This window comes from Agelaius tricolor, unplaced genomic scaffold (genome assembly GCF_023055355.1).
Source record: "Agelaius tricolor isolate 1412-34295 unplaced genomic scaffold, bAgeTri1.0.p SCAF_41, whole genome shotgun sequence".
In the NCBI taxonomy this organism is placed as follows: domain Eukaryota; kingdom Metazoa; phylum Chordata; class Aves; order Passeriformes; family Icteridae; genus Agelaius; species Agelaius tricolor.
This window is the reverse complement of record NW_027269301.1, coordinates 2,334,142-2,349,587: the sequence shown is the minus strand read 5'-3', so window position 1 is coordinate 2,349,587 and position 15,446 is coordinate 2,334,142. Positions and strand designations below refer to the sequence as shown.

General features: G+C 50.2%; 1 protein-coding gene across 1 annotated transcript in view; it reads left to right on the top strand.

Annotated features, from left to right (window-relative positions):
* Window positions 1-1,336: 1,336 nt before the first annotated feature.
* Window positions 1,337-15,446, top strand: part of PEBP4 (phosphatidylethanolamine binding protein 4) — an 83,457-nt gene continuing 69,347 nt past the window's right edge. The window contains exons 1-3 of the mRNA XM_071454706.1: window positions 1,337-1,927; window positions 4,003-4,130; window positions 6,932-7,064. Of these exons, the coding sequence (XP_071310807.1) occupies window positions 4,009-4,130; window positions 6,932-7,064 (255 nt within the window). The 5' untranslated portion in view covers window positions 1,337-1,927; window positions 4,003-4,008. The remainder of the gene's footprint in view (window positions 1,928-4,002; window positions 4,131-6,931; window positions 7,065-15,446) is intronic.

Below are 15,446 nucleotides of genomic sequence, written 5' to 3'. Positions count from 1 at the left end.
TTACATTTTTAAAAATGCTCCCATGAGTTTTGCTTCCTGAGCATCCCTGGGAGATCCCTCTGCACCTTTTCCATTGGCAAAACCTTTTGGGCTGATTTTGGCTCTGCAAAGGGTTTTTCTCAGCCTCTGGAGACTGAAAGAGGCTTCACATGAGACTAAAAATAGAATAAAAGGTTTTAAAGTGTCTCTCTCATCTGGGCTTGGGGGGAAAAAAAAATCCCTGTTCTGAGTTCATCCCATTTTGGGTTCTTGGTGCTGTTTGGGGACCTCTGCAGAGGGTTAACCACAAAAAAAAAAAAACAACAAAACACTGCAAAGGGTCTGGAGAGGATCCTGAGGGAGACCTCGGGCCATGGAGCTGCTCCAGGGCTGGAGCCCCTCTGGATCCTGGGAGAGCTGGGGGTGTTCAGAGGGGAAGGGAAGGATCCAGGGAGAGCTTCCAGCACATTCCAGGGCATGAAGGGGCTCCAGGAGTGCTGGAGAGGGACTGGGGACAAGGGATGGAGGGACAGGACCCAGGGAATGGCTCCAAACTGGGAAAGAGGAGATTTGGGTGGGATATTGGGAAAGAATGAGTGTGGGGAGGGGCTGGGATGGAATTCCCAGGGAGCTGGGGCTGCCCCTGGATCCCTGAAGTGCCCAAGGTGAGTTTGGAGCACCCTGGGGCAGTGGGAGGTGTCCCTGCCATGACAGGGGTGGCTCTGGATGGGATTTGAATCCCTTCCAACCCAAACCATTCCATGATTTTCTGACACCTGGGAGCTGAGTTTGCACAGACAGGACAGGGGAACTCTTCACTCACCCACCAGGTGAGCAGTTTCTCACCTGGAAAAGGAACCAAAAATGCTGGAATTCTGCCAGGGAAGCCAGGGAATGGCTTCCACTGCCAGAGGGCAGGGATGGATGGGATTTTGGGATGGAATTCCCAGGGAGCCGTGGCTGCCCCTGGATCCCTGAAGGGTCCAAGGCGAGTTTGGAGCACCCTGGGACAGTGGGAGGTGTCCCTGCTCTGGGATGGGATTTCAGGTCCTTCCATCCCAAACCATTCCATGTTTTGCCAGGAGTTCCTTGCCCACATCTCCACCTCTCCCGGTGCCCAGCTCCCTGCCCTGCCCCTTGCTCAGCTTCCATCCACATCCCCAATTCTCCAAGGAAATTCTGCCTTCCTCACCATTCCTCACCACATTTCTGGGCATTTTCTGCTGATCACCAGCTTTGCCTGTTACTGGACACCCCGAATTTCCAACCCCCCCCATCCATGTGAGGATGCAAACCCCAAACCTGACTCAGCCCGGCATTCCTGGGAAAAGCCTGACTCACGTGAGCCCATTTGCCGGCTCAGGGCTTTAATTACGGGCTGTGCCCATCTCGGCAGCGTGGGAACGGGACCCATTAAGCCCCTAAAAGCTCCCGATCATTCCCAATCCATTAATGTTCCTAATTAGTTAAACCCGGCCGCCTCTCTCCCCTCGCCGGGCTCGCTCGTGTTCTCCGAGCGTGCAGCCACAGCTCCATTATGTAACGATCCCCTCGCTGCTGGAATCCCAACTCACACCGGGCTCTTCCCCACTATTATTTTATTTCATTTACTCGCATGTGCCTCTTCCCCGGAGCCCATCAGGCAATGGGCGAGCAGGGCAGACCCGAGTGGGGCTCGCAGCGCTCCTGACCAGCCCGAGGAGCTGCGGGGGCGGTTGGGGGGCAGCGCCCGGGGGTTGGGGCAGCGCCCGGGGCCGTTCGGGGCCGTTGGGGCGGTTGCCGGGGGTTAAAAGCCGTTGGCAGAGCCGGAGCAGCTGCCTGCCCCTTCCCTGGGCTTTGACTTTCGTTCCCGGTCCCTGTGTCCCTTCCTGCCAAGGAAACCATCTCCACGGCAACCTCAAACCTCCGGGCTGTGCCTCGGAGCTGCTCTGCCGTCCCCAGGACCCCGGTAAGTGGCTCTCTGGTGGCCCGGGGCTGCGAGGTTTGGCTGCTGGGCTCGGCAGGGGGGTGCGGGACCCGACCCCCGTGTCCCCTTGTCCCCGTGTCCCCTTCGAGGTTTAAAAAGGGGTGGCCAGAAGGTGGGAAAAGCGCTGGAGGGGGTGGCTGGGTCAGCCTTGGCTTGGGGACATGTCCTGCTGTCCTGGCTGGGTGCGTGTCCTCGCACGGACCACAGCCAGCCCTGATCCCGATTTTCCGTGGGGTTTGGGAGAGCAGCAGGTGGGGATGGGGATTCTGTCCCCTCTTGTGTCCCCGGGATGGCTGCGGTGTCACCACGTGGGGACATTCCCGGGGCCACGTGGAGGGGAACAAGCGCCAGCCCTGTGGGAAAGGCTCCTCCGAGCTGGGCTGGGCTCGGGATTGCCTGGAAAAATCAATTTCTCCTGGAAAAGAAGAGCAGGAAAAGGAGTTCTGGAATAAATGGGATTCAAGTTGTGGAGCTGCAGGAGGAAATGATGGACGAGTGTCGGATTAGGTTCTTTTTTGACTCCGAGATGCGGTAACTGAGAGGTTTGCATCTGTTTGTGTGAAAAATGCCAATCACTTGTTTTTAGAATTTTAAAAGTTTAATAGTAATAAAATGGTTATAAAAATAGCAATATAATTAGAGTAATAAAAATTTGGACAATTTGGATTGGGACAATACAAGACAATAAAAGCAAAGAGTTACAGACAGTCCGGGTACCTCTTTCTGGGCAAAATAAACCCGAAAAAGGCCCCACGTTAACAGAGGATTAACCCTTAAAAACAACAGCCTGTTGCATATTCATCCATGATGCATAAATTCCATTCAAACAAAGGATTCCGTCTGGGCAGTGTCAGCTTCTTCCTCTGAATCCTGATGGCTCTTCAGGGCTGAGCAAGGCAGGAAGAAGTTCATTTCTTCTGATAATGGAGCAATAAATTCTCTTTCTCTGAAAGATTCAGGTGTCCTGTGCCTGCTATCTGGTGCAGGTACCTCATTCCTCTCTTTAAAAAATATCCCACATACATAGTTTCTGTTTTAACTACAAAAGTTCTATTTTAACTACAAAACCACATTTACCATCCTATTAAAATGTTAATACAGCACTACTAATCAATACAACATAATACATATAGTAAATATCTGCTTAGGGCCATATAATATGCACTTTTCACAGCTTGCAAGCCTTGAGATAAGAAACTTAGAAATACCATAGAATAGGACAGACTTAGTTGAGAAATATAACTAGAAATAAGTTTCAAGGATGGCCTCACAAATAAAACTAAATACTTTAGAGAAATAGAACTGTGAAAGATGCATTATAGTAAAAGCCACGAGGAGTAATTCTAGATAATGAACTTGAAAGCATTTACAGTATGGCATGGCAAAAGCTGATAGGCCAAAAAATGTATTGTAATATATGTATTGTATAATACGTATCTTGCATATCTATGTATTATATATGTTATATATATTATATATATGTTATAATATATATAACATATATAATATATATGTTATATATTATATATTATATACATAATATACAATATAGTATATTATATATTATATTTTCATTATTTTATTATTATATTATTAATTATATTATATTATGTATTTCTATATTGTTATATATTTCAATTATTAGAATAATATTATAATTTTATTATTTTATATATATTGTATATTTTTATATTTATATATATAGTATGTTTTAATTGTGATTAAAAAATCGTTGGCTTCTGATTGTAATGGTGTGAGTTTTAACAATTGAATATATATAATATATAAAAAATAATATATATTATAGCTATATAATATGTATGAATATATAATATAAATATATAAATAAAATGTATGTAGAAATTGAATTATATCTGTATTGCCTCACCCTTCACATGACACTACAAACAGAATAAAAGGTTTTGAAGTGTCTCTCAGTTACCCCATCTCTAAATCAAAGCAGGACCTGATCCTACAGACCAGGGCTGGGCTGGGGCTGGTTTGGGCTGGGGGTGCTGGCTCCCCCGGGGCTGACCCTGCTGTCCCCATGTCCCCAGGGCAGGATGAAGCTGCTGGGGGCCGTGCTGGTGGCGCTGTCCCTGCTCCTGCCGGGCGCCTGGGCCAGCGAGGCCTCCCGGACCTGCATCTTCCAGACCCTCAGCGAGTCCGACCACGAGTTCTGCAGGTGAGCCACGCTCTGGGGCCTCTGTCACTGCCATTCCCTTTGTGTCACCTCCTGCCTGGCCTGGCCTGGCCTCTGTCACTGCCATTCCCTTTGTGTCACCTCCTACCCAGCCTGGCCTGGCCTCTGTCACTGCCCAACCCGGCCATTCCCTTTGTGTCACCTCCTACCCAGCCTGGCCTCTGTCACTGCCATTCCCTTTGTGTCACCTCCTACCCGGCCTGGCCTGGCCTGGCCTCTGTCACTGCCCAACCTGACCATTCCCTTTGTGTCACCTCCTGCCTGGCCTCTGTCTCCTGCCTGTCCCTGGCCTGGCCTGGCCTCTGTCACTGCCCAACCCGGCCATTCCCTTTGTGTCACCTCCTTCCTGGCCTGGCCTCTGTCCCCAGCTTGGCCATTCCCTTTGTGTCACCTCCTACCCGGCCTGGCCTGGCCTCTGTCACTGCCCAACCCGGCCATTCCCTTTGTGTCACCTCCTTCCTGGCCTGGCCTCCGTCCCCAGCCTGGCCTGGCCTGGCCTCTGTCACTGCCCAACCCGGCCATTCCCTTTGTGTCACCTCCTTCCTGGCCTGGCCTCCGTCCCCAGCCTGGCCCCGGCCTGGCCTCTGTCCCCTGCCTTTCCACGGCCTGGCCTCTGTCCCCAGCTTGGCCATTCCCTTTGTGTCACCTCCTACCCGGCCTGGCCTGGCCTGGCCTCTGTCCCCAGCCTGGCCATTCCCTCTGTGTCACCTCCTGCCTGGCCTCTGTCCCCGGCCTGGCCTGGCCTCTGTCACTTGCCCAGCCTGGCCATTCCCTCTGTGTCACCTCCTGCCTGGCCTGGCCTCTGTCCCCTGCCTGTCCCCAGCCTGGCCTCTGTCCCCAGCTTGGCCATTCCCTCTGTGTCACCTCCTACCCAACCTGGTCTCTGTCCCCTGCCTGTCCCCGGCCTGGCCTGGCCTCTGTCACCTGCCCAGCCTGGCCATTCCCTTTGTGTCACCTCCTGCCCAGCCCGGCCATTCCCTTCGTGTCACCTCCTGGCACAGTTCATCCCAGTGTCCCCTTGCTGTGAGTTTTGGCTGTTTTCCTCCTTTTCCTCCTTTTCCTCCTTTTCCTCCTTTTCCTCCTTTTCCTCCTTTTCCTCCTTTTCCTCCTTTTCCTCCTTTTCCTCCTTTTCCTCCTTTTCCTCCTTTTCCTCCTTTTCCTCCTTTTCCTCCTTTTCCTCCTTTTCCTCCTTTTCCTCCTTTTCCTCCTTTTCCTCCTTTTCCTCCTTTTCCTCCTTTTCCTCCTTTTCCTCCTTTTCCTCCTTTTCCTCCTTTTCCTCCTTTTCCTCCTTTTCCTCCTTTTCCTCCTTTTCCTCCTTTTCCTCCTTTTCCTCCTTTTCCTCCTTTTCCTCCTTTTCCTCCTTTTCCTCCTTTTCCTCCTTTTCCTCCTTTTCCTCCTTTTCCTCCTTTTCCTCCTTTTCCTCCTTTTCCTCCTTTTCCTCCTTTTCCTCCTTTTCCTCCTTTTCCTCCTTTTCCTCCTTTTCCTCCTTTTCCTCCTTTTCCTCCTTTTCCTCCTTTTCCTCCTTTTCCTCCTTTTCCTCCTTTTCCTCCTTTTCCTCCTTTTCCTCCTTTTCCTCCTTTTCCTCCTTTTCCTCCTTTTCCTCCTTTTCCTCCTTTTCCTCCTTTTCCTCCTTTTCCTCCTTTTCCTCCTTTTCCTCCTTTTCCTCCTTTTCCTCCTTTTCCTCCTTTTCCTCCTTTTCCTCCTTTTCCTCCTTTTCCTCCTTTTCCTCCTTTTCCTCCTTTTCCCTGGGTCTGGCATTCTCTGGGGTTGTTCCCCAGCTGTGCAGAGGCTCTGGAAGTGGCTTTGGCAGCAGCAGGGATGTCAGAAGTTTTCCATGGAAAGCTTCAGAGGAAGGAGGCTGCTTTTGCATGGAATGCTGGAATGCTTTGGGTGGGAAGGGGTCCTAAAACCCATCCAGCTCCAACCCCAACTATCCCAGGCCTTAAAACCCATCCAGCTCCAACTATCCCAGGCCCCAAAACCCATCCAGCTCCAACCTCAACTATGCCAGGCCTTAAAACCCATCCAGCTCCAGCTCCAAATATTCCAGGCCCTAAAACCCATCCAGCCCCAACTATCCCAGGCCTTGAAACCCATCCAGCTCCAACTATCCCAGGCCCTAAAACCCATCCAGCTCCAACTCCAACTATCCCAGGCCCTAAAACCCATCCAGCTCCAACTATGCCAGGCCCTAAAACCCATCCAGCTCCAACACCAACTACCCCAGGCCCCAAAACCCATCCAGCTCCAACCTCAACTATCCCAGGCCCTAAAACCCATCCAGCTCCAACCCCAACTATCCCAGGCCCTAAAACCCATCCAGCTCCAACCTCAACTATCCCAGGCCTTAAAACCCATCCAGCTCCAACCCCAACTATCCCAGGCCTTAAAACCCATCCGGCTCCAACCCCAAGTATCCCAGGCCTTAAAACCCATCCAGCTCCAACCCCAGCTATCCCAGGCTGATCCAAGCTGGCCTTGGACACTTCCAGGGGTGAGGCAGCCACAGCTCCTCTGGGGATCCCATCCCAGCCCCTCCCCACCCTCCCAGGGAGGAATTCCTTCCCAAAATCTCCTGAAGAGCACACCAGGAGCACAGGAATTCAAATGTTCTTCAGCAGATTTAAGGAAGGAATTTCTAATTATAATCATTTATAATAGTTCATAATAATTCCCGTTCTCCCACCCTTTCACCCTGCTGGCATTCCCAACCCCATCCCAAGCCTGCCCTGGCACCCATTCCCACCTCCAGGCTCATTTTGCTCCCTGTCCCCTTTTTCCAGGGGGGATTTGGAAATCATCTACCCCGAGGTGGGCGACGTGAGCTGCTCCTACATCCCCAAGTGCCACGGGTACCGCCAGAAGCTCAGCGAGGAGTGGGGCAAGCCCCGCGTCCGCTACCCCTGGGCCAAGAAGGTGAGGCCCCATTCTGCTTTTCCTGGGGTCAGGGGGACTTTAGGAGCTTTTTTCCCACTTTTCTTCATTGATTCAGGTGTTTGGTTGGAGGCTGTGGATAAATGGAATTGCCTTTTTTTGTGATTTTTTTGTAATTTATTTTTAATTTTTTTCCCTACACTGTGGCCATTAAATTACCTTTTCTCACATTCAGACTTTTTTTACTACTGAAAAAACTTTTGTATTTTTATATTTATATCTATAGTTCATATTATACTTTATTATTTGTATACTCTATTTCTATTTCATTTCTATTTCATTTCTATTTCATTTCTATTTCATTTCTATGTATTTTATTTCTATTTTATAATTTTTATATTTCATAATGTTTATATATTTCTTACTTTTATATATTTTTATATTTTTGCATTTCTTTTTTTAATTTTATATTTTATATTTTTTCCTTTGGCCATTTACTAAATAATTATCTTTTCGTACATCATACCCATTTTACAGCTATTCCAGCCACGTTGTAGCCATTTAATGAATTCTTTTCACCATATCACCACATTTCAATTTCGAATATTTGCTGCATTGTAACCATTATTTCTCCTATAAATGCAGTAATTTATAATTTCCCCTACATTCACTTTTAAAACAATTAATTAAATTTTAATATACTGTGACCATTTAAGTGGCCAGAGCATAGCAAAGCAATTAAGTTATTTTTTCCTGCTACATGTGGCCACTTCGTAATTTATTTTTTTGCTATTTGTGGCCTCCTAATGATTTAATTTTGTGCTCCATCACGGCTATTTTAAAAAAGGAATTAAATGGCCACAATGTAGGAAAAATAGGAATTAAGTGGCCAGAAGTAGAGAAAAATTTAATTAATTTAATATCTATGTTGTGGCTACTGAATATTTATAATTTTTGCTACATTTTGGCCATTTCAATTTAGTTTCCTCTACTTTGACCATTTAATTTTTGGTATATTCTGACCACTGGATTTTTTTTGCAGTCCATTGTGGCAGTTTCATTTTGTTGCCACAACTCAGCCAAAAAAAAACCAAAAAAACCCAAAACAACAAAAAAAAAAACCCAAAAAATTCAATCTGAAATTTTCCACCGCGGATTTAAATTTTACAAATTTTTTTAGTCAACTTTTCAAAGCCCTCCTGGCTTCAGGGTGGGATTTGGGATCCGCTATGGGATTCGGTATCGCGGGTGGGATTTGGGATTTGACATGGAATTTGGGATCCGCGATGGGATTTGACATGGAATTTGGGATCGGCGATGAGATTTTGGATTTGGGATGGGATCGGCGATGGGATTTGGGATTTGCGATGGGATCGGCGTTGGAATTTGGGATTTGGGATCGCGGGTGGGGGGGAATCCCGGTGCTGCTGTTCCCCCTCGTCACCACCAGGTGGCAGCATTGAACTGCCCGAGCTCCAGCGCCGCCCGGACTGGGAGGAACTGGGATGAACTGGGATGAACTGGGAGCGCCGGGATCTGTGCTGAGCGTGCCGCGGGCACTGGGAGGGGACAATAAATGGGGTGGCTATGGGGTATTTTAGGGGACACCCCGCGCCGTGCCCTGCTGTGATCCCAAATCCGTCCCAGGATGCAGCATCGTCTCGTAGCGTTCCCAAATCCCAGCGGAGTCCTCGCTGGCACCCCAAAACCGCCCTCTCCCAATAATTTCTGTAATTCCCATGGCCAGCTCCAGCCCTGGGAGCTGCTCAGGGAGAAGTCAGCTCTGCTGGCGTTACCTCGGAGTGTGAACAATCCGTTTTTCCGGCTCTTCCCCCCCAGTCTGGGAAGTCTCTTCCCTCTGCGGATCACATGGTTGGAAGGAGAACTTTTCCCTAAAGATGTCTGATTCTCCAAAAAAAACAAAACAAAACAAAAATCCCCCTTCCTGGCAGTGGCTGCTGCACGCAGACCCATCCCCGGCTTTCCAGGAGTTTGAAGTTTCCCAGGCATGGATGTGGGCAGTTGTTTTTCCTTTAATTTTACTCCTGGAAAGCAAAGCAGGGCCGGGAGAAGGGAGGGGACTCTCCGGGGATGGAACGCGGCTGCCGGCGGCTGTGGGAAGGATTTTGGGGAGCAGAGCCAGACCCTGCCAGGCTGTGCCAGTGGGATGCGGGCTGAGCGTCCCAGAATCCACAAAAAGCAGGGAAGGCTGAGCCGGGAGCTCGGGGGTGGCACCTGTTTATTTCGGGATGGAATTCCAGCTGTGCCTCGGGGGTGGCAGGTCCCCAGGGAGCCCCTGGCATGGGCGGCGGCTCCCGCTGGCACCGGGAGCGGCTCCGCTGAGGATTTGGCACCGTTTCCTTCCGAGACATCTCGGCACATCTTGCGCTGAGGCGGCATCTGAGGACACGGGGCCCCGCTGCCTCCCGAGCTTTGGGGTGGGTTTCTCCTCTGGCCTTCCCCAAAAATGCCTCCCCAGCTCTGCACAGCTGGGAATGATCCAGCTGCTGTGCCCAGAGTTCATTCTGCACGACCTTAAACCTCCTCAGTTTTGGGTTTTTTTCTAATAGGAATATACAATTTTTTTACTCCTGAACCCCTAAGGATGCTTTGGGATAATCTTTTTCCCTCTTAAGCTCACCCTAAATTGAGTGGGAACAAGAGCTTGTGGCATGAGAGTTGTTTTTATGCTTTATGTGGGTATTTCTAAACCCCGGAAATTTGATTATTCCTAATTTATTCCCAAATGGGAGTGGGAAAATTTGGCAAAGCGAGGAGATCTCCATCTCCCTGTGGTGCTCCAGTGGGATGCTCCAGCTCAGTGATCCTGGATGGGGTGGGGAGGGCTGGCTGAAGGGCTGGAGATGCTTTTCCCATCCAAATCCGTGGCAGAAAATCTCGGGGTTTGAGGATGCAAACTTGTGTAGGAAGTGTCGGCTCTCTGTGGAACACTTTGTCTCTTCAAGAAAAACAACCACCAAAAAAGCCAAATGCGGAGTGTTTGTTTTTCTCTCTAGAAATATTTATCAGTTTTCTGAAAAGGGGGGGGGGGGAATGGGAGGTTTCCCATTCTTGTCCCAGATATTTGGGATGTGTTTGGGGTCACCTTTGTGCCCAAGGTGTGTCCCTGCAGCTCCTCAGGGAAGGGAACATCGATGGTTTGGGGTGAGGAGCTGGAAGTGGGGTGGCATCTTGCAAATTTGAGCTCTGACGGCAGCAAAATCTGGCCTGGGGGACTTCAATGCATCACTTTAGGGTGGATTTGAATATTTTGTCATGTTTAAACACTGAGCTGTCAAACCCAGCTTTATCAAACATCAATTTACTGCCCAAAAAAACCCATTTGGGGGCAATTTTTAGTGCCATGAGGGCACCTGTTGTGTGTGGGGGCATCTCAGTGAGCAATAGGCTCAGGGAAGGGAGTCAGGGATGCACTGCCAGGGACAGGAGAGGGGTTCTGGATGGATGGAGACCCTGGAAAACCTTGAACTGCCCTGTCCTGGTGGGCAAAGATCTGGGAATATCTCTCAGGAGATCAGCTCTGGGATGTTCGGGATGTTCAGTCCATGGGAGATCAGCTCTGGGATGTTCAGGATGTTTGATCTGTGGGAGATCAGCCCTGGTGTGTTTGGGATGTTCAATCCATGGGAGATGCAACCCTGGGATATTCAATCCGTGGGAGATCAGCTCTGGGATGTTCAGGATGCCGAATCCATGGGAGATCATCCCTGGGATGTTGAGGATGTTCAATCCATGGGAGATCAACCCTGGAATGTTCAGGATGTTCAATCCATGGGAGATGCAACCCTCATATGTTCAGGATGTTCAATCCATGGGAGATGCAACCCTGGGATATTCAATCCATGGGAGATCAGCCCTGGGATGTTCAGGATGTTCAATCTGTGGGAGATGCAACCCTCAGATGTTCAGGATGTTCAATCCATGGGAGATCAGCTCTGGGATGTTGAGGATGTTCAGTCCATGGGAGATGCAACCCTCAGATGTTCAGCATGTTCAATCTGTGGGAGATCAGCCCTGAGTTGTTTAGAATGTTTGATCCATGGGAGATGCAACCCTGGGATGTTCAATCCATGGGAGATGCAACCCTCAGATGTTCAGGATGTTCAGTCCATGGGAGATGCAACCCCGGGATGTTCAATCCATGGGAGTTCAGCCCTGGAATGTCCAATCCTCACTGCAAAACTCTCCTGAGCACATCCCAATCCTCCTTTGGGTCCCACTGCACAGACCTGACCTCCAAACCCCAAACACTCCAGTACCCAGAGCACCTTCCCAAAACCCCCAACCCGGGAGCTGCTGGGGGCCCTTTCCCAGCCCAGGGAAGCAGGAGAACATCTGGGAGGACGGGAAACGCGGCCTCCTTGTCCTGCCTCGATATTGCTTTGCTCAAGCAAAAATAAATTGGAAAAGAAAATTGGCCCTTGCAGCAATTTGGGGCAGTTTCTCGATTGTGCAGCGTGGCAAAGCCCCCGACGGTGATGGATCGCTGCATTAACCCAAAGCTGCGTCCCCTGATTCCCTTTTATTACCACTCGTGGTGGCAGACAGAAAAACAGATTACACTGGAGATCAAATCGATAGGAACTTTATTTACTGGCCTTTTAAAAACATATTTCTGGGCTTTATAAAAACATACGGCAGATGCCAGGGATGGGCCTTGTCTCCTTGTTAAAAAGCAATTTACCTGTGCTGGAGCTGCTACCTTTTACCTGCTCCTCCAGATTTGTTTTCATCCCAAGCTTTGACAACTTCCTTAGAGGCTTCTTTAGGCCGTGCCATCACTTTTTTAGGATACAGGAAGGAATTGGATTTTTTTTTTTTTTTCACAACAAAATCTAGAAATAAAGTGTTTTTCTCAGGGTTTCTACCCCAAACTCAACTTTTTAAAACTTGTTTTTGCAAGCAGCCAATTTGCACATCCCTGAGCTCAGCTCCTTCCTGCTGCTCCTCAGCTCTCTGGGATAAAGACATTTCCAAGCTGGGATGAAATGGGGCTGGGGAGGCAGCTGGAAAATCCCCCCCAGCTGTGTGACCCATGGGATGGGACCCTCAGGGCTGCCTTTGAGCTTTCTGTGCCTCAACCTGTGACCAGCACCCAGGGCTGGGGCTGTGGGGCTGGAGAGGTCCTGGGAATGGGAGCTGTGCCCCTGGGAATGGGAGCCCAGGGAGGGAAGAGCAGGAGGAGGAGTTTCTTCCAAGAACCCGCAGAAAATCCACTCTGGTTCTTTTCCCTGATTCTCCCCCTTTTGTGAAGCACTTGGTGGCCTGGCTGGGGACAGGCCTGGCTTGGGACAAGCCTGATTCATAAAGAGTTTTGTGTTCCCATTATTTGGGCACTCGTTTGTGTGAAGAAATTCATTTCTTTTAACAAAGGCAAGGGCAGCTTTGTTCCATCTCCTCCCGGGATGTGCTGCAGGGGTGGCAGGAGGGGACGCGCAGCTGGCTGGGGAGGGACCTTTTTGTGGCACTCAGGTTCCGTGCCCGCCTTGCTGGAGAAGATGGTTGGAAGCAGAAGATTTCTGACAGTTTGTGTATCCCTGCTGGCTCATGGAGCCGTCTGGAGCTGAGGAGCCTCCAGCGTGGTTTTCTCCCTCTCTCAATCCTGTCTGGGCTCCTCAGAAACAATGGCCCAACATTCCTCGCCTCTGCTGTCAGCCGAGATTCCCGGGATGGGCCCAGGCCCCCGGTGATGAGCCCCTCCCTGCTGGGTTGGGTTCCCATGCCCTGGGATCGCTGCGTGGCATTCCAGCACCCCCGAATTCACAGGGGGAATGGTGTGAGGGATCTCAGCTTCCACAGGGCCTCTTTGAGGGCTTTGGAGCGGGGTGGCAAAGCCAAAATGAATGTGTGTGCTGAGGGCTCTGCGTGCTGCCTCAGCCCTGTCCTCTGCTGACCCCGTGCCACCGTTCCATGGGGGATTTACTGGGATGTGATCCCTCTGAGCCAAGCACTGCTCAAATTCCCATCCTTCTGGGGAGCAGGAAGGTTTTTCCCCTTGATGGGAACGGCTGGAGTGGTTCACCGACATCACAGGGGTGTTGTCCCCCACTGGGCCCCGGTGCCACTGGAGGGGACCGGGGGGCAGCTGGTGCCACACGCCAGGAGAGCCTGGTTCCATGAGCAATCCTGGCAGGAACGTCACTTCTCATCCATCTCCTGACCTGCCCGTCCTCTGGACCTTTAACCACCCTGGACAAACATCATTGCCCCGAAGGGGGAGGCCGGGAAGCACCTCCAGGTCATCCCCGTGCCTCGGCATCCCCTGCTCGCTCCTCGTTTTCCGCAGCAAAGAAAAAAAAAATGTTTGAAGGCGCCGCTGATTTTTCCCTTTGATCCCTGTAAACACTATACAGTAATCAAAGTTTAAGCTGCTTTGGGTGAAATAATTGCTTAACAATCATATAAGACAAAGTGATTCAACAAATGACAATTAGGACTTGTGATCTACAGAACAGATGCATTCAGTGTAGCATATTATAATGTGCTAATAGGAGATTGACAGCACAATAATAGGAGAGAACAGCCACTCAGCCTATAATTCCCAACCAAATGTGAGGCTGTCCACAGAGCTCAAATCCGAACAGGCTGTAAAATTAGAGGTAAGAAGGCACAAGTTTCACAAAGACTCATTAGCAGGTTGGCTGTGAATTTCCAAGGAAGGGGGGAAAATTCCTGCTGGAGGATTTACTCGCGAAAGGAAGGAAGGGGAGGGGGGGAACCTCAACCTCCGCACGTCTTTACGCTGGGAATGAGTAACCTCGATCACACTGGGCTCCAACAGGCTGGAACTGTTGCCGGATGCCAGCCAGGCTTGGGAGCAGAGGGCGGGTCCGGGCACGTCGTGCGGGGGATGCACCGAGCAGACACCGGTGTGAAGGACCAAACGAAATGAGGATTGATATGAGCACGGAGCTCCACCGGGCGTTCCCGACGGGAATTGGGCACTTCCCAAGCCTTAAATGATACTGATGGGTGACAGGGGCACCCTTTAGCCCTGTCCATGGCAATTAAGGCTTGTGCTTTCTCTTCTCTGTGGGGACATGGAGGGATGGGGACGTGTGCGGGAGCGGAGCTGTCAATCTCCACAGCCCTGGCACATGCGGAGGCAGGAGCTGGGATCCATCCCTGAGCCCCTCCACACCCTGGGATAACATTCTCTGTGTGCTGCTCTCTCCTCTCTCCTTCCTTCCTTCCAGAGAGATCAAAGGAACTTAAAATTCCCAGCTCTGGTGACAAAACAGATTTCAGCTCGTCTCGTCCTTCCCGTGCCCCGCGCACGTGTTCCACCAATGTGGAATTTGGCCATATTTTATTATTAAATAAACATGCCAGAAAATGCACTTTTTGTGCATGGGGGAGGATGAGAAGGTTTGGTAATTAAAACTTCCATCCATCAACGCTTTGCTCCCAGAGATAATTGTGTGGCTCCCGCAGATGGATGTTTTGTATGGAATTAACCAGTGGGAATTGGTGCTGCTGTGTCTGAGGGGATGGGATGTGCCAGGGGCTGCCCAGGATTCCAGTGGAATATCCTGGGGAAGGTGTGATCATGCTCTGGTTGGGAATTTGTTGGGAATTTTGCTTTTTGTCTCAGTTTATTGCACAGGCAGGTGCTTTAGATCCACTTTATTTTCACCTGCAAATCCCAAAACTGCAGGGATGCACCTGTCAGGTGGGTCTGGCATAAAAAATATAGATTTTACATGAATTTTATTAATTGCAGAGCCAAACTGAGTTGTAGAAACAGATAAGTCTGTTGAAAACAATATGATTTTTCTTTCCCCTTGCCCCATCTTTGGATTTTCCCGGCATGCCCAGCCTGTGATGTGCCAGTGTGGGTGTCGTGGGGCACTTGGCATTTCAGAGCCTTTAGCCAAGGTGACACTGGAGAAAAAGCTGCAAAGATCCCTCCCCTCATCCCATCTCCAGGATTTATTTTTGAGGAGACCCTTAGGAAGTGCTGCCCCCGCAGAGGCTGGAGCCCATCTGGGTTTCAGAGCTTGCACGGGGTGATCGATGGCAGATCAATGAGCCCCAAGGGGACCTGTCACCCTCGTGGTGTCTCCTGACATGCCCCAGACCCGCCTGGGCTGTTTCAGAAGGAATTAATGGCATTTTGGGTGGGCAGGAGGGTTTATAGCAGCAGGCAGGTTCCTCCCGATGCTCCTGGCACTTGAAAATGGAATTTGCGGGGTTTGGAATTGTGTTTAATTATGGGGGAGCTGGGTATGGCTCCCCTTCATCTTCCTGGCATCCTCCTCATTCTCCCAGCTCCTCCTGATTCTGTGGAGCTTCTCTGCTCTGGCCTTGGGCAATTTTTGGGCTGGGAAAGGCTCCAGGACCTCTGGAACTCTGGGCTGGGTGTGCTGGGGGGGTCTTTGCTCCGTCACTCTCCCCACTCCA